Source organism: Ochlerotatus camptorhynchus, unplaced genomic scaffold (assembly GCF_037179485.1).
Source record: "Ochlerotatus camptorhynchus isolate MF236.1 unplaced genomic scaffold, CSIRO-AGI_Acam_v1.1 ptg000055l, whole genome shotgun sequence".
NCBI classification, from domain to species: Eukaryota; Metazoa; Arthropoda; class Insecta; order Diptera; family Culicidae; genus Ochlerotatus; species Ochlerotatus camptorhynchus.
The window spans coordinates 3,152,427-3,172,280 of NW_027040545.1; the positions used below are offsets into that span (position 1 = coordinate 3,152,427).

A 19,854-nucleotide genomic window follows, 5' to 3' on the forward strand; every position below is an offset into this window, starting at 1 on the left:
TTTTTGCTGAATTTCCAGCAAAATAAAATGCCGAGCTGCTCGGTGGTGCCCATCTCGGCAAAAAAAAAAATCTAAGTGTGTAGATGTTGTAGTAGCTTTTGAACTAAGCTATCGTGCCAAACGTATGATTGATTCGTTCACGTCGAAATCATTGATATATTTGATGTATCTGCTCGATGTGACGGAAATACGCACTTATGCCGAAGTAGTTCTCTACCCTACTACCCATAATCGCATAACAGTCCCATATGGATAGAAAATTATGCAAAGATGGGACTGATGTGCGATTATGGGACCGAGAAATTGCGTCCACTTGATGCGCATGCGCGCCATCTGTCAGGACGAACATCAATCCTTGGTCTTGAAATTGCTGCTATCAATTTAATTCGCATCCCTTTCGTGCCTCGACTTCACTGTTACTGTAGTTTGGATTCGTTCAGTTTGTTTTGGTAAAACTTTTCCACCATGATGACACAGCTGGTATTCGTTATTCTGAACACACTAGTCGTCGTAAGTCGGTTTGACTCTGCAGTTGCCAAAGGACCACATCATCCAAGAGGAGATTTCTCCCCCAGAAGCAAGAAGCATCTGGATGAGCATCTCCATGCCCAAGATGAGTGAGTCTGCGATGATGTGTTGTGATTTCTTGAAAATAATGACAAACCTTTTCCAGACACATCCAACAGGACATGAAGGAATTTTCGTTCGGTGAGCAAGAGTTGGCAAACATGTCCGACGAGGAAAAGAATTTCTACTTTTTCAAGTTGCACGATTCCGACAATAACGACCATTTAGATGGGCTGGAAATAATGCACGCAGCGACGCACCATTCGGACGGCCATGTACGCAAACTGGATCGGGATGGAGAAGATGAATTGGAAGATAATTCCGTGATTGGTAGCATTGTTTCCTCATTTCATAATCATTATTTACCGTTATGATTTGCTTCCTAGATGTGATCGATGATTTCATCGCCTACGCTGATTTGGACCAGAACGGCCTACTAACTTACCCGGAATACATGAAAGCGATCAACACTGATGACTGGAACAAAAGAATGGATGTTACTGAATCGCCTACCGCGTTGATCTAGATAACTTTGAAATAAACAGGAACGGATGTCATCACTCAACAAAAACAACTTTTCTTTTAGCCAAAGCTAACTTCAATATTGGCGGGAATGTTACACTATACACAAAAGTACACTACTGCGAACGAGTGCTTACAGGTGACAAGGATAGATCATGTCGCATGGTGCCCCCTGAAGACCTTCCATGATGGCTCGATCGAGCTGAATCAGCATCCGGTTGTATTTGCTGCTCTTCGGGATTTCCGGATCGAAAATTTCCGCTCCCTTGACCAGTGCGTTGGCGGCTCGGGCGTACTCGTTGGCCGTGTGCGGGGACATGCAGGCACTTTGCAACATACAACCCTCCTGGCCAGAACCTTCCGCCGCAAGGTAGCCAATCATCAGACCCGATTCACCAGGTTGGAAAAATGATCCTATCGCGTAAACGAGGGAAAATTATACAGCGATAAAATAATGCTCGTGCTGGTGCTAGAATTGCATCATTTCTATTGTTACCGCACAGGGTGTACCAACATATGTGTGTCGCCCAATTTACCTAGATAATTTCCCTGCCTATTGTCTCCGAAGGCAGGAAGACACACAATGGCGGTTTTGGTTGGTTACGCTTTGCAAGTTTAGGTTAGGTTGTGTGGCGCGTGGTTGTTATGACATAGTCAGTACAGTAAGGAAATAACCTACTGTGATTTGAAACTTACCACCTTCGCTTCTTCCTCGGCCGTAAGCACCCCAATTGCCCGCTCCAATGAGTCCAGCGGCAAAGATGAGCGCTTTCAGTAGAAATAGGATGAGCAAGTTTGTGAGGTTCAGACTCAGAACCTGAAATTATGGGGAAATGTTCAAATTAGATGTAAAGAATTGATAAAGAACAACCGTAGAAGTTTTTCGATTAGTTGCTTGACCTGCAGTTTTCAACGGGTGTTTTTTTAGGACTGGAAGCTTTGTTGACTGATCTTTGATAAGTATGATTAACATTAATTTCAAAAAGATTCCTGATTAGTCCGAGTAATTATCAGTAACTAGATTTCAATGATTGATTTCTTGGAGAGAATCTCATCATGGTAAGATGAAATTCTAAATGGATAACTGTGCAATAATATTTGTACGGGCAAGCTGATGAGGATTTCTGAGAAATTAAAATAAAATGTTTTTCAAATGTTTAACAAAGGAAGCAATACGGCAAACAGTAATGAAGGAAAATATTTCTCGGAAACACAAGCGACAAGGATTAATTTAATTTTAATAAGCTGACGTTCAATGCCATTCAATATCAAAATTCAAACAAACGGTCATCGGACTGTAATGATTCATGTTATCAGCTTAAAATCTGCTTTCATCTACTAGCTTAGTGTCACTGATTCGGAATTATTTAACACATTACGTTATAATGTTCCCAATATCAGGTAAACAAGGGGTTTTTTTCCGAGGGGCATGCAGGACCGGTGCGTCGGACTACAAAATGCAAGTATTTTAAAGTTGTAATTCAATTATTTTGCCGTACTTATTGTGATTAAAAGTACTCAAAATGTAATTAATGGTGCAGAAAATGTTGTTACCGGACTTTAGTTGTGAATTTAGGACTGTAATTCATGGACTTCACAGAAGTTGAAAGGGAGTATTTTTTCCGCGTCGGAAATAAATGTTATTTTCGGATTTTTCGCAAGGTTCCTAGTGATTTTAACACTCCGAATACGATGCCTCCGAAAAACGTTAAAAATAGAATCGTCTTCTTTCTAAAATGCGAAAAGAATTGTTACACGTTTTTTTAAAGTGTTTTTTATGGGTTTTGCAATTGACTTAATTAGATTTATAATCTATATTAATAGGCACAAATGTTCATAATTAGTTTGAATATTTTCATGGTTACTATACATGAATCGTGGAGACGCCGGAACGGTCCTCCGGCAAATCAGGAACATCCGTAAAAGTGGTCAATCCACGAAACTGAGCCTAGAGCTCCGCGTTTTTTTAAACATTAGGAACTGTGATATAAGACTGAATTTGTGGTCGTGACATAAACATGGACCTGGATGGCCATGAGACTGGCCTCTGGAAGATATGGAAAATCCGTAAAAGTGGTTCAGTGGTTTCTTATATCACAGTTCCAAGTGTTTATAAAAGAACTGCAGAGCTCTAGAATCAGTTTCACAGATTGACAAATTTACGGATGTTCCGAATCTTTTAGAGGACAGCTCCATGGCCATCCGGATCCATGTTTATGTTACAACCATAAATTCTATCTTATATCGCAGTTCCAAGAGTTTAAAAAAAAACACGTTTTTTCCCAGTTTCATGGATGATCCACTTTTAAGGATGTTCCGGATCTTCTGGAGGACGGTCCAATAGCCATCCAGGATTATGTTAATGTCTCTATTCCAAATTCTTTCAAATATCACAGTTCGAAGTGTTTTCGACAAAACTACAGAGCTCTAGAATCAGTATCATGGATGGATCACTTTTACGGATCTTCCGGAGGACGGTCCCATAGTCATTCGGGTCCATCTTTATGTTAAGATCCCAAATTAATTCTAATATCACAGTTCCACGTGTTTTCGAAAAAATCCTGGAACTCTTGGATCAATTTTATTGAGTGACCATTTAACGGATGCTATTGATCTTCCGCACGGCGGTCTAATGGCTATCTAGGTGCATGTTTATGTCACGTCACGACCCCAAATTCATTCTTAGGTATATCACAGTTGAAGTTTCTAATGTTTTTGGATAAAACTGCGGAGCTCTAGGATCAGTTTCATTGATTGACCTCTTTTACGGATGTTCTGCACTTACCAGAGGATGACCCCATGGCCATTTGGGTCCATGTTTATGTCATGACCCCAAATTCTTTCTTATATCACAGTTCCACATGCTTTCGAAAAAACCGTTAAACTCTAGGATCAGTTTCGAGGATTGAGGACGGTCTCATGGCCATCAGGGTCCATGTTTATGTCACGACCCCAAATTGTTTCTATCATCACAGTTCTTAGTGTTTTTCAAAAACTGTGGAGCTCTAGGATCAGTTTCATGGATTGACCACTTTTACGGATGTTCCGGATCTTCCGCTGGACGGTCCCATGGACATCCAGGTTCATGTTTATGTCACAACCCCAAAATATTTCTATCATTACAGTTCCTAATGTTTAAAAAAAAAACGTGGAGCTCCAGGATCAGGATCGTGGATTTACCACTTTTATGGATGTTCCGGATCTTTCGTTGGACGGTCCGATGGCCATCTGGGTCCATGTCCCAAATTAATTCTTATATCATAGTTCCTAATGTTACAAAAAACCGCGGAGCTCTAGGATCAGGTTCATGAATTGACCACTTTTATGGATGATCCGGATTTTTCGAGGACCGTTCCGTTGTCTCCAGGATCCATATCTAGGAACCATGACTAATTGTGAACATTTGTGCCCATTAATCTAAATTACAGATCTTGCGCCAATCTTTTTACAATCAAATATTCTACAGACCCAAGGGATTTTAAAGGTACCACATTTTTTTTTAAATTAATCAAGAAATGGCTAAGTTATGCCATTTCAAACTTGCCGTTACACGTTTTTCGGAGGCTTCGTAGTTGGCGTGAAGTTTTTTACCACCGTATTCGGAGTGTTAAAATAAATTGCCCACATTTAGGTGCAACGGTGCATATTAAGAACTTTTGACGTAGGACTACGTCTGTGATTTCTATGTGAAACCCAGAAATGGAACATGTAACAAAATTATGAAAGATTTCGAACGTTAATAACTCAGCTGCCCCTGGACCAATTTTAATAATTTCATCACCAATCGATCAGAAATATTTCTACACATCTGTTAAGTTTAAGACTTTATCATTTTTCAACATGTCACTATTGAAAATTGCATGAATCAGGAACTGTTGCTAAGATAATTAAAATTATCACCAATTGCCTGCGAACAACGATTTCCTTAACACAGATTTCAAAGTTGAATTCCATCCGGTGGTGAGTGGTGGTTTTCTCCAGTACACAAGCTCCCCGCAAGCAGCTAGCTATCAAGGCTGACCTCATCCGCTGATCGGATTCAGTTCCAATCACTGTGTGTGGTGGTGTGTGGTCGTCGGTATCAACAGCAGCAGCAGTGCTTTCGGCGCGTGGCTTTGAACATTGTTCTCCAGTACACAACGAAAGGCTGCCTGCGATCGGAATCAGTAGCTCTTCGTAAGTCACTGTGGGCCATCTATGTCAAGTGCGAGAGGCTAACAGTATATTCTTTTTGCCTTTCTCGTATACTGAGATTTTAAACAATATCTCAACGATTTGTGGCACTTTATCAAATCCAACGGTATATATGGAAAGGTGAATAAATTTAGAAGTCATTGTTGCGTTTGCAACCGCATGACGAACCCCTTGAAGAAATGTGTGATATTGTTGTGTGTTTGTTTGTCGTTCTTCGGGGTTTTCTCCGACACGCCCGTGCTGTTAATGATCAGGCACAATAGATCAGTGAAAGCAAGCGACGGCACGGGTGCATTGGAAGAGATAATCGTTCTGTTGGCTGTTCTAATGCGAGAAAACACCGAAGTTGTAAGTACAGCAATTTGTAATATATTGTGTTTTGATATGTCTTTTGATATGTATTTTAATTATATAAATAATACAGCTTTGTAGCATGTGGCAAATATTGCAAATGTGCATTTTATTTGCTCTGCTGAAAGATCAGTGCCCACCGCCATTGTTTTCAACAGTCATCTTTGACATAAATATTCCATGTTTTGTTTAAACTCGAAAAGAGAGGTAAAGTGCGGGTTGTGCTTAGTAGGACGGAAATTAGATCAAAAACCCTATAATAATTGCAAAAACTTGCCCAGGAAACACTTAAATGTATGTATGTCCTATGTGACCATCGATGATCAACCAATGCACAATGGGAATTTTTTCAAAAAAAGCAATTTAGTTCAATATCTCAAAATGCCGCTGGATATGATGGGATATTTATACATCAAAAGTTAGCTTTTTTGACTAAAAATCAAATGCCTAGATGGTTTTGCATAACACGAATAATTTTCGGGTAGTTTGAGGCATAAATAAGGAATTTTACTCTATTTTTAGTGCCTTTATTTGTGTTATAGTCGATCACTAAGTGAAATGTCAATCGTTTTTAATAAAACCAGATTCATTTCAAAGCTAAAATTGTCCTTCATAATTGTATGTGTCAAATTGAAAATAGAACTTAAAATTGTTAAAGTTCAGCAGAACCATTAGCAGTAAAAACAATAACAATATGTGAAAATAGTACTTTTTTTGAGTTTATAGATGCAAACTGAATAAATCATATCATTTCTAAACGAAAAAAACCCCGAGGAGGTTTAATTCTGGTAAAAATACCGAAAGTTGGGATTTAAGTGGGTTTTGTCCTCAAATACCCTTTATCATTAAATGGTTAGTATTTATAATTAATTTTTTTACAATATTAATTTCAATTTAACACATACAATTATGAAGGACAATCTTAGCTGTGAAATAAAACTGGTTTGATTGAAATCGATCGACATTTCACTTAGTAAACGACTATAACACAATTTCAGACACTAAAGAATAGGGTAAAATTCCATATTTTTGCCTCAAACTACCCAAAATTGATTCGTGCCGTCCACTACCACCTAGGTATACGATTTCTAGTCAAAAAAGCTAACTTTTTATGTATAAATATCCCATCATATCCAGCGGCATTTTGAGATATTGAAATAAACGCCTTATTTTGAAAAAAAAATCTCATTGTGCAATAATTGTGTACCGATACCGATTGCATATGCTTAAAATTTATTTCCCTAGGAGAAAATCACATTTCCATTTATTCCTCCAGGGTATATTATGCAATTGGTTCATTCTAAGGTTTATATTGTAGCATGATAATGTGACTTCCTAACACACATGATTTAGAATTAATCTGATTCTTATTGTTTGGAGGAGCCATGCTTTTAAAGTGTCTTTATATTTATTTCCCCTAGTGTACAGCTTTCCCCCAAAGAACACTGAGTTCTACCCACCGCTTTGTCTCGGTGGGTTTTCAACCAAGCACTCTGATTTTATGCGAGTGACTAGATGTTTATTGGCACTACTCACATGCGAAAAATCAGACCGACTAGTTGAAACCCCGCCGAGAAAAAGCGGAGGGTGCAACTCAGTGGGTAACGCGTTCTTCGGGGGATAGCTGTACAATCGGTCACTTTTCTAAACGCTCAATCCACACTCACCTGGCTATTTCCGGCGGATCGACTGATCATTTCCTTCGCAAACGAAACTGCCATCTGGCCGGCTGGACTCATTATCAAGTCCTTCGCCGTATCCGCAAATCCTCGTCCCATCGATGAAGACGACGACGACGACGACGAGGAGCTCGGCTGTCTACTGTTCACATTGTAATTCAAATCATTCCCATCGAATTCATGCACATTGCAGTTAATTTCACTGATGATCAACGCCAGAAGCACAGCTCCTACTGCCAACAGAGGAATATTCCAGAATTTCATCCTTTCCCGTATTGATCTTAGCACGTAAACACACGCACTCGTTCTTCCCCAAAAAATATCCGTGTCCTAATTTCCGACCAACACCACTTCTGGTATCACTGAAAGGTTGCACAAAACTGAGCCCTGTGTGACGATCGAAGTAATATAAATATCTTTTCCTCTAAGTACGTATCCCTGTATGACTGGAATGTGTCTACCTGCGCTACCTATCGTCCTCCGAGTAATGATTGAACAAAACAAAAACGCAACAATAAAATATGCCTTCAGCAAACGCAAAAAAAAAAAACAGAACTAGCACGTGTAGGAGGAAAAGAGAGACTCCCAGCGGAGTGCTCTTCTTCCGAACACTTTTTCCTAAAACTGACTCATTTTTGCCCTTGGCTAACGACAAGTAGGCAGTGGTCTTAAGAGACCTTTTTTCCTAATGACTGCGCGAACACAATAGATCCCCGACCATACCCCTTGCATACGAGTAGGTCCGCCAACGACGGTGACATTCGCACATACAATGCATCATACCTATTGCTGTCATCAAAGCACACATTGGTACATTTGCCATTTTCCCATTGTTATGAAGATGGTTGTGTTTTTCTTCCTTATGTGATTCTGTCACAGAGTGGATCAAATTTGAACCAATCGAGGTGGAAAATTTGGCCATTTTTATGATGACTCGGTGGTGCACACCAGAGATCACCGATCTGCTGCTTTACAAATGACTTTGACTTGGCTAACAAGAGTGATTTCTGCTGATTCTCTTATATAATGCTTCGTTCCTGAACGATGAGAGGTTGCTGCATTTGGTAATCGAAAGGTACACGGAAAGGCTTTTATCTGGCGTCTCCTCGTTAGAGGGAAAGGATAATAAGAAATGTTATTGACGGATTGACTCATTATGATCATAATCGCATATCAGTCCCATCGTTGCTTAATTTCCTGTCTATATGGGACGTAAGGGCCTCCCTTAGCTCAGCCGGTGAAGCCGCAGCTATAAAACAGAAGGCGACTAGGTTAGATCCTCGGTCCGGTCTAGGAATTTTTCGGGTTGACAAAATTTTCGACTTCCTCGGACATAGAGTATGATTTTACTTGTCACACAATAATACTAATGCAAAAATGGTACAGGATTCTGAGCCTAAATTGTGTACCCTTTAAAATCCGCACACAAGTCGGCGCCCGTGGTGTAGTGGTAAGCGTGACTGCTTTCTAACACCCCGATGGGTCTGGGTTCAATCCCAGCCGAGGTCGGTGGGATTTTTCTGAGGCATAAAAATCTCTGGTCACGTCTTCCTTCGGAAGGGAAGTAAAGCCGTTGGTCCCGGCCCATGTGTGTTGAATGGGTGCGATATCCTACGCAGGTGTGGAAGCTGCCTTCCTGCACATTCGATTGCCGTCAATGGATGACAATCGATGTCCGTCGGTGATTGGCACTAGATTGCGGAACAGAGACCGACGTTAAATAAAGGAAAGAAGAAGGATTTATATATATATATACTAGCTGAGTGTGCCCGGTCTTGCTCGGGATTCAATATTAGCTTGAGTTTATGCGCCGATTTAAAAAAAAGCATGCTATATTGTACGTAGCCCCCCCCTATTATCTAAGGGGCTACCCCCTATGATTATTTCCTTATACCCCCACACTCGCCCCCACATGCCTAATTTGGTTCCATTTGCTTGATTAGTTCTCGAGTTATGCAGAAATTTCTGTTTCATTTGTATGGGAGCCCCCCCTTACAGAAGGGGGAGGGGTCTCGAACCATCATAAGAACCTTCCACGGCCCCAAAAACCCCTGTATACAAATTTTCACGCCAATCGGTTCAGTAGTTTCCGAGTCTATAAGGGTCAGACAGACAGACAGACAGACAGACAGACAGACAGACAGATAGACAGACAGACAGAAATTCATTTTTATATATATAGATAGATAGATAATATATATATATAATATATATATAGACTCGAACCATCATAAGAACCTTCCACGGCCCCAAAAACCCCTGTATACAAATTTTCACGCCAATCGGTTCAGTAGTTTCCGAGACAGACAGACAGACAGACAGACAGACAGACAGACAGACAGACAGACAGACAGACAGACAGACAGACAGACAGACAGACAGACAGACAGACAGACAGACAGACAGACAGACAGACAGACAGACAGACAGACAGACAGACAGACAGACAGACAGACAGACAGACAGACAGACAGACAGACAGACAGACAGACAGACAGACAGACAGACAGACAGACAGACAGACAGACAGACAGACAGACAGACAGACAGACAGACAGACAGACAGACAGACAGACAGACAGACAGACAGACAGACAGACAGACAGACAGACAGACAGACAGACAGACAGACAGACAGACAGACAGACAGACAGACAGACAGACAGACAGACAGACAGACAGACAGACAGACAGACAGACAGACAGACAGACAGACAGACAGACAGACAGACAGACAGACAGACAGACAGACAGACAGACAGACAGACAGACAGACAGACAGACAGACAGACAGACAGACAGACAGACAGACAGACAGACAGACAGACAGACAGACAGACAGACAGACAGACAGACAGACAGACAGACAGACAGACAGACAGACAGACAGACAGACAGACAGACAGACAGACAGACAGACAGACAGACAGACAGACAGACAGACAGACAGACAGACAGACAGACAGACAGACAGACAGACAGACAGACAGACAGACAGACAGACAGACAGACAGACAGACAGACAGACAGACAGACAGACAGACAGACAGACAGACAGACAGACAGACAGACAGACAGACAGACAGACAGACAGACAGACAGACAGACAGACAGACAGACAGACAGACAGACAGACAGACAGACAGACAGACAGACAGACAGACAGACAGACAGACAGACAGACAGACAGACAGACAGACAGACAGACAGACAGACAGACAGACAGACAGACAGACAGACAGACAGACAGACAGACAGACAGACAGACAGACAGACAGACAGACAGACAGACAGACAGACAGACAGACAGACAGACAGACAGACAGACAGACAGACAGACAGACAGACAGACAGACAGACAGACAGACAGACAGACAGACAGACAGACAGACAGACAGACAGACAGACAGACAGACAGACAGACAGACAGACAGACAGACAGACAGACAGACAGACAGACAGACAGACAGACAGACAGACAGACAGACAGACAGACAGACAGACAGACAGACAGACAGACAGACAGACAGACAGACAGACAGACAGACAGACAGACAGACAGACAGACAGACAGACAGACAGACAGACAGACAGACAGACAGACAGACAGACAGACAGACAGACAGACAGACAGACAGACAGACAGACAGACAGACAGACAGACAGACAGACAGACAGACAGACAGACAGACAGACAGACAGACAGACAGACAGACAGACAGACAGACAGACAGACAGACAGACAGACAGACAGACAGACAGACAGACAGACAGACAGACAGACAGACAGACAGACAGACAGACAGACAGACAGACAGACAGACAGACAGACAGACAGACAGACAGACAGACAGACAGACAGACAGACAGACAGACAGACAGACAGACAGACAGACAGACAGACAGACAGACAGACAGACAGACAGACAGACAGACAGACAGACAGACAGACAGACAGACAGACAGACAGACAGACAGACAGACAGACAGACAGACAGACAGACAGACAGACAGACAGACAGACAGACAGACAGACAGACAGACAGACAGACAGACAGACAGACAGACAGACAGACAGACAGACAGACAGACAGACAGACAGACAGACAGACAGACAGACAGACAGACAGACAGACAGATAAATACAAAACTGGCTCCTAGATTTTCAGGGTCCGATTAGATGTACAAAAATCCTGAATTTGCTGAAGTCGCCTTAGCTTTAGCCTTCGTCTTTGTCTTCGTGTCTTCGTGTCTTCGTGTCTTCGTGTCTTCATATCTTCATGTCTTCGTGTCTTCGTGTCTTCGTGTCTTTGTGTTTTCGTGTCTTCGTGTCTTCGTGGCTTCGTGGCTTCGTGGCTTCGTGTCTTCATGTCTTCATGTCTTCGTGTCTTCGTGCCTTCGTGTCTTCGTGTCTTCGTATCTTCGTGTCTTCATGTCTTCATGGCTTCGTGTCTTCGTGTCTTCGTGTCTCCATGTCTTCATGGCTTCGTGTCTTTATGTCTTCATGTCTTCGTGTCTTCGTGTCTTCACGTCTTCATGTCTTCGTGTCTTCATGTCTTCATGTCTTCGTGTCTTCATGTCTTCATGTCTTCGTGTCTTCATGTCTTCATGTCTTCATGTCTTCATGTCTTCGTGTCTTCGTGTCTTCGTGTCTTCGTGTCTTTGTGTTTTCGTGTCTTCATGTCTTCATGTCTTCGTGTCTTCATGTCTTCGTGTCTTCATGTCTTCATGTCTTCATGTCTTCGTGTCTTCATGTCTTCGTGTCTTCATGTCTTCGTGTCTTCATGTCTTCATGTCTTCGTGTCTTCGTGTCTTCGTGTCTTCGTGTCTTCGTGTCTTCGTGTCTTCATGTCTTCATGTATTCGTGTTTTCGTGTCTTCGTGTCTTCGTGTCTTCGTGTCTTCGTGTCTTTGTCTTTGTCTTTGTCTTTGTCTTTGTCTTTGTCTTTGTCTTCGTCTACGTGTCTTCGCCTTCGCCATTTCAAGCTATTAGCTTATAGCTTATTTGAGTAAACCAACAAATTTAGCACCACAAATGTTGCCATGACAATCAAATTTTAAAAGAACAGCATTTCAATTCAAACTTTTGAAAAAGAAGTTAAATATTTGAATGAAAATTTAAAGACTTGCGCTTAAATGTATATGCTTAGGAGAATCAGCTAATTATGATAAGTCTTTAGTGGGAATGACACTGATGAAGACTGCACATTGTAGCCGAAATACGTATCTGAAGATAAATCTTTTTTGTTGTTTTATTTAAGCATTCCGCTAACAAAACAAATTTCATTACTTCCTTCAAATTAATGATTTTTATGTTGATAGGGTTAATTGCCTATTGTTGCACAGCTAAGCACGCACTTTTGGTTATTTAGCGAGATTACTTACCTCAAGAAATCATCAATTGCGATTCATGAAACATTACCATAGCTCATTTGCAATTTATATTCGTTAATTTTTCCTTATACTATAATAAATCTTTTTAATGTGTCTCATAGCCCGATAGCTACACGCACCATTTGCAAGATGGTGGCCATCGGTTCAAGAAAAACTGTCAAATACCCTACATTATGGGATGACGTGTAGAGGCCGGAAATCGATGCCAGATGCCATTTTGAAATCCAAGCTGGAGGCCATCGGTTCAATAAAAACTGTCAAATACCCTACAATATGGATATTTCCGAAAAGGAGACGACGTGTAGAAGCCGGAAATCGATGCCAGACGTCATTTCAAGAAAATCTACACGTCGTCCCCTATCCGAAAATACCCATAGATTTCAAAATGGCGTCTGGCATCGATTTCTAGCCTCTACACGTCGTTCCCTTTCCGAAAATACCCATATTGTAGAGTATTTGACAGTTTTTCTTGAATTGATCACCACCATCTTGCATTTTAGAATGGCGGCTGAAATCGATTTACAGCCTCTCTACACGTCATCCCTATTCCGTTTCGTGTCCTCACATTGTACAGCAACATCTTATATGGACAAGTTTTCCAGACATAACATATTGAGAAAGTTCATATGAACACTAGCGCTGCGTAGTGAGAGAGTTCTTTAATAATATGAACACTATACAAAAGGACTTGGCACCTGAACAACTTTGCTGAAGACAGCAACGTTCTATATGGCCAGGTTCTCGAGATACAGTTTATATAGGAAGTTTGCATACTAGCGCTGCGTAGTGAGAGAGTTCTGAATTAATATGAACACCATACAAAAGAACATGATCACTAGGACTGATGCAAAATTTGAAAGTTTCACTCCACTATGCTTAAACGGTTCCAAATTGGGCCCAGCTTAGCCTCCCAGAATTTGAACTACTTTAGTAAGAAACTGACTTGGCACAAACCATTTCAAGTTTATATGGGAATTACTATGGGAAAACTTATATTTTTGTTCATATCTGTCTAACAATTCACCACATGAATATGCTTTTGAAAATTATAACAGTGATTGTAGCAAATTTTCTCAGCTACAACTTTGTTGAGAACCACTTTTCAATGAAATGCAACGAACAAAAGTTATTAATGATTCAAGTCGCTGGTGTCTTATGATTATGCTCATTCAACTGTTCAGCAGGCAACATTGGTGTTTCTGGTGCGAAGAATAGAGCACAAATATCATGGCTACTATGTCACACTGCAGAATACAGTGTTGCCCACAGAACAGCTGCTTGATCATGCCATAAGGTTATCAATCTCTCAAACGATTAATAACAATTTAATTTGACATTTGGCTGAAAAACGATATTCTGCAAAGTTGTAGCTTAGAAAATTTACCGTAAGAATAGATATAGAAATTTTTGAAAAAGCAATATGGAAAATGGGTAGAAGACAATGAACAAAAACTTTGGTTTTCCCATAGTAATTTCCATATACACTTCGAATAGTTTGTGCCAAGCCAGTTTCTTGCCAAATGAGTTTAAATTTTGGGAGTCTAATCAGGACGTGATTTGAAACCGTTTGAGTACTGTGGAGCGAAAATTTCAAATTTTGCATCAGTCTAATGATCACCTGAACAACTTTGCTCAAGACAGTAACCTTCTATATGACCAGGATTTTGAGATACAGCTTGTATAGGAAGCTCATGTGCACACTAGCGCTGCCTAGAGAGAGAGAGAGAGAGAGTTCTGAACTAATATGGTCACCATCCGAAAGGACTTGGTCACTTGATAAACTACAAGGGACAGCCCTAAGGGGTTGAACGCAATGGTGACGTAGAACTACGTGGTCTTATATAATAAATCTTATTTGTTAACTGCAGTGTTTTGTGTAGGAATAGGAATTTGAGTGAGGTTCTCTCTGTTTGTACTCTTTAGTTTGACGCGCTTGACATAGATGGCCCACAGCGACTCACGAAGAGCTACTGATTCCGGTGCGGCTTCTTCCTCCTTCTATGTATGCTCATGTGGCCAGGTGCACGCTGCTTGCAGGCAGCCTTTCGTTGTGTACTGGAGAACACCACCACTCATTGAAGAAACACCGTTTGGTGAGACCGGATGGAATTCAACTTTGAAATCTGTGTTAGGGAAATCGCTTTTCGCGATTTTAACTATCGTAACAACAGTTGCACATTAGTGCAATTTTCAATGGTGACGTTTTCAAAAATGAGAAAGTCTTAAGGTTAGCAGATGCGTAGCAATTTTTCTGATCGATTGGTGATAAAATTATTGAAATTGGTCCAGGGACAGCTGAGTTATTAACGTTCAAAATCTTTCATAATTTTGTTACATGTTCCATTTTTGGTTTTCAAAAAGTGTACCCCCAGATAGAAATCACAGACGTAGTCCTACGTCAAAACTTTGCTCAAGCCAGTAACTTTCTATATGGTCAGGATAATGAAATATTCTATGTTGGACCGCGCCCGTCATAAGTTACATAAAAGTGAAGCGCCTCTAGTGGCGTAGTTCCCAATTAAACCTGAATACAATGACACAAGCTTGTTGGTCTATCTCAGTACAACAGCTTTGTCGAAGACAGTATAGCGGTATATATTGAAATAAATGAGATAATCCACCACAACCCCCATAAGTGAAAATCCCATAAGATGTGACAGTATATGAACCATTGCATACCTTTAGGCGTTATCTCCATCGACATTAATCCAGGACCAAGCGTCTAAATACGATTCAATTATTGATCATTAATGTCTATCCTTAAAATTTGACATGGTAATTGGATGAACACGGTTTTTTGTTACTGTCTTTTTTACACGGGTTTGTTTAACCGGGTGGCACCGCTGATTCACCATTTACATGGTACGTTTTTAAAGATTTCTCGATAACGATACAACCGATCGATGATTCGAATCACATTATCCGTTTCAAGCCAGAGGTAATCGAATGGCATACTTAAAAAATAAACACAATTTTTTGCAGCAATTGATCAACGATCATGTCATCATGATCGGTAAACGTCATGGTCGGGGATACATACCGCAAAAAGAGCATTGTGAAGTATGCATAAATTGGCAACATACCTTATGTATTCCGAATAGTTTTAAATTTCTAACATATTTCATGAAGTGTGATACATCATTCGCAGTAATTAAAATCTCCAAACCTCTTCTTATACATTTCTTTATTAAATCTTCGCCGCTGATTTCAAATCACAATAACGTCCTATCCTTCTGCTTTAAACAAGACTAAATAGTAAATAACCTATCTCTATTGTTTATAACACTTCATATACGTAGTGTCGTCAGTAAACCTAATTAACATCGAATGTGTAAGTGGACATTACGTTCAACATCGTCATTTAGTGTTTGTTCTGTTAGTTCGGTCAATGAAGTCGTGACAAAATGTGCAATCTCATCTTCTTCCTGCTGACAGGGAAAATTTGTTACGTGGTTCATCTTGTTTGACATTAAAACGATTATGGTCTATCTGTCCGCAATGCGAAACTATAAGGGAACACGCGAATAAATTACGAATTAAATAATCGCTCACATTAATTTAAATAAAATCATAATAAATATGCGAGATTTCTCATTTTGTCAGACATTTGTTTTGGCCCCAAAAAACGTGGAAAGGTCTCAGCGCTATAATAAGTTAGGGTTTGATTATTCATAAACATCGTTACGTTATTCGTCCGTCCGTCCGCGATAAGCTCCTAGTGTAAATATTCATCAGATGGATGCAAAATGTTGCGCTTGGCTCTGAATTTTATGCAATTATTATCTAAAGGCACTAAATACAAACGATACTGTCTTCCGAACCTTAAACTTAACACAATTTTTAATTCTCCTTCCTCTTTTAGCTCAGTTCGCGCTTCCTAATCATCCTTTGGCATTTCAAAATACGGTATGTAGGTGTATGTATGTGGGTTAATGTGTGTGTGGTCAGGTCTTGGGTTGCATCGGGTCTATCTTCGAACCTTCGGGTCTTACTTTGAAATCCAACTCAACACCTGGATAGGTAACATACTCGTAGTGTCCCGCTTTTTTTTTTTTTGATAAACGCAATTTTAATATAAAATCTTTTGAACCACCAGATCCTGGTTGTCTATTGCTTATTCGTTCACAGATGTGGATGTGTGTTTGTGAGTTTTACGTTCGCTGATGACACACAAATCGCGCACAGTCATGCTGTCTGATGGCATCGGTAACCTCCGATAGGTGAGTGGTCAGGCTTGCTCCCAGCGTTGGATGCATCCTAAAATGAAATGGAATAATTAGAGCTCGAAACATCATTCGTGAGGAGAGCCACACTGTTGGAACTCACGCAGTCATACTATATTTGAGAGAGTTACATATGTTGGCTTAATCAACTACTTTCTGACGAGAAGTGTACACAGGATTTAAATCATTTGATCTTTGAAGTGACGTGACGTCTCCATCAAATGCATCACTGCTTTCCCTTACCATGGTAAATTACCTTCATGATGATGATCAGTTATGCATGAGCATGAGAATTTTTCAATTGAAAAATTCTCATGCTCATGCATAAGAATCGAGAGAATCGGATTCTGATAATAATTCTAAATTAATTTTGAAGGAGCAGCAATGTTTATGGAGAGAAACGAAGACAGTAGGCTCTGCCCGCAATCGGTTGGCATTTTAAAAAGCAGTCACGATTTTTCGGTTTTTTTTTCACGTAAGTGATTTTTCGGTATTGTGTTGGTACGGTTGGTCGGTTGATGCAGTCTTTTTGGGGGCTGTTTATAAACTACGTAGACAGTTTAGGGGGGGAGGGCTTTACAATTATCCACGGCCCATACAAATAAAAAAAAATGTATTGACAATTGTCTACGCAGGGGGAGGGGGGGGGTCAAAAATCCAAAAAAAAACTGTCTACGTAGTTTATGAACAGCCCCTTGGTGGCATTGATTCGGTCGTTTGTTTTTTTTAGTTGAAAATTGAGTAGAATTCTTTTTTATAAGAGGCGAGCAGCCCGGAGGCAGGCTCGTAGGCAACATTGTATATGGTGACAGCGGGCCCAGTACAGCAAAACAAACGATTTGGGCCCCGGACATGCTGCCTACTGTCAAACATAGCTGTTAGTATAGGCCTTGTCACCGGTCTGGAGGCGAGAGTATTGCCGTTTCGTCGATGAAGGTTGGAGGAGAAGGAGGAGAGGGTGAAGGAATGGTTTGGTATTTGTGAAGGGTTTGTGAAGTCCTGTATCGAAGTTGTAGAATAACAGTGGGAACGAGAGAAAAGCTATACTGTTGAGACGAAGGAATTTTGAAGATGAAGGATGGCTTCAGAAGTCACGAGTTCAGAAGAGAAGAATGGATGGTAGTGGAAGTATGGTATATGGAATCGGTATTGTGAATGGAAGAAGTGTATAGAAAGAGGAGTGGTGAAAGTTAAGCAGTTTGGAGAAGAACAGGATCCGGTTCAAACTTTAGAGAGATCCATCCATTTAGTAAAAATTAAATTTATTCCAGTAGGGGAAATGGCGCTAAAGTTGGCCCATTGCTAAAAATCTGCTATTTATCAATTTAACGCGTCATTGGGACGGTACTCAAGGATATTTTTGATTAACATTGAAAATTTAGTCGATTGCTGAATTTATGTATGGTCCCAAATTAGGGGTATTTAGGCCCACATTACATCCACTTCCCCTATATAACATAAAATGCATATTCAAAAACTAAATACGTTGCCCGAATGCCACGTAACGTGGATAGATCACCTTTTCGTGGTACGTTCCGGGATGTAAGATCTACCACCGATTCCTAGTCCCGACTACTTCAAACTAGGGGAACAGGATTTTTCAGTAATCAAAATCTTAGTCCTTGTTACTTTTTATGCCTTGCTGATAGTGACAAGACTCGACTTTGTCCACCGAGGATGATCTTGAAACAAGGAAAAAAAATGAGTGAGTTAGTCTTCATCTATGTGGTTCCTAATCTTCTATTCGTTGTTCTCTAGTTTGAAGTGGTTAAGACTAGGGTTCTGATGCATGGTCATTATTTGTTGCTAAGGAATCCAATTTTGACTGACAAAGGGGCACGTTTTTGGAGGGTATTCCAACACTCTGAAGGGTATAAATGGCGGGACCTTTCAATTAGAGTCGCATCCTTGCGATAAATGCAAGAATGACAACTGTAAAAAAATCGAATACTTCATCATTTCTCTATAGTGATGGAGTAATACGACATGCACTAAACTAAGGACACGGGATGTACTACAAATTACTGGTCGCAGTGGTGTTAGGTCCCGAACAGAGGAAAATAAATACGATAGGTCATCGTTTGCTGGCTGTTGCCGCGGTTATTGTGGGTTTCCCAGGCTCTTCTTTTCCTTTTATCCCTGAATAGATAATGCGAATAAGAGCGTCTAAAGACTGGAACGCGCAAAAATTGGTCGACAAAAAATCGTTTCTTTCAGTCAAAATTCATATCACAAAGATCTTCTTATTTTTCTTTCGGTAGTTCAATTCATATATTTAAAGGAAAAATGTTCGTTTATTCTTTTGGTTTGCCAAATACAAACTGCCGTGCCTTCCGCTTAACTCCTTCCATTAAATTTTGCACAGTGGTCTCATCGACAACCATGTTGATCGCATCGTACCACTCGATTGCCTTTTTCCCATAGTGGCAGCTCGCCAAGTCCAGCCAGAACAGCACAGGTCTATTATGTTGCTTCAGGAATGGTAGCAGCCGCTTTTCCAGGCACTTCTGGACGTAGATCTCTTGATTGATGGTTCCCGTAGTAATGAAAATGCCGCTTTTTAGACCACACGTGCATATGGCCTGCCAGACGAGATAGTTTTTCGGGAACTTCGATAGTTTGATGGTTTTGAAAATTTCAGCCACCTTCCCTTTTCCTGATGCGGCATGAAACTCCTGTCCCGGAAGCTGCTTGAAATCCGCCTTCACATAAGTTTCGTCATCCATGACGACACAGTTGAACTTTGTGAGCAGATTTGTATACAGCTTTCGGGACCGCTGCTTTGCCGACGTGTTTTGTTTGTAATCTCGGTTCGCCACCTTCACCTTCTTAAACGTCGACAACCCGGCTCGTTTCTTGGCCCACTGCACAGTAGTATGGGAGACACTGAGCTTGCCAGCGACGTCCCGGATGGAGACGTTAGGA

General features: G+C 40.9%; 3 protein-coding genes across 4 annotated transcripts in view; 1 reads left to right on the top strand and 2 right to left on the bottom strand.

Moving 5' to 3' along the window:
- The first annotated feature begins 422 nt into the window (after window positions 1-422).
- Window positions 423-1,120, top strand: LOC135717312 (multiple coagulation factor deficiency protein 2 homolog). The gene is made up of 3 exons (XM_065239310.1): window positions 423-617; window positions 674-897; window positions 954-1,120. Exons 1-3 carry the CDS (start codon window positions 466-468, stop codon window positions 1,091-1,093), a joined length of 516 nt encoding a protein of 171 aa, XP_065095382.1. The 5' UTR covers window positions 423-465; the 3' UTR covers window positions 1,094-1,120.
- Window positions 1,121-1,203: 83 nt separating this feature from the next.
- On the bottom strand, window positions 1,204-7,740 carry LOC135717313 (uncharacterized). The gene is made up of 3 exons (XM_065239311.1): window positions 7,302-7,740; window positions 1,786-1,906; window positions 1,204-1,503 (listed from the first exon to the last, which is right to left on the bottom strand). The coding sequence occupies exons 1-3, from the start codon at window positions 7,575-7,577 to the stop codon at window positions 1,223-1,225; spliced, it is 678 nt and encodes a 225-aa protein (XP_065095383.1). The 5' UTR covers window positions 7,578-7,740; the 3' UTR covers window positions 1,204-1,222.
- An 8,672-nt stretch (window positions 7,741-16,412) lies between these two features.
- The window catches only part of LOC135717389 (uncharacterized), a 71,768-nt gene continuing 68,326 nt past the window's right edge, over window positions 16,413-19,854 (bottom strand). For both annotated transcript variants that reach the window (XM_065239450.1, XM_065239451.1), the window contains exon 4: window positions 16,413-16,963. In XM_065239450.1, coding sequence (XP_065095522.1) covers window positions 16,858-16,963 — 106 coding nt within the window. In that variant the 3' untranslated portion in view covers window positions 16,413-16,857. The remainder of the gene's footprint in view (window positions 16,964-19,854) is intronic.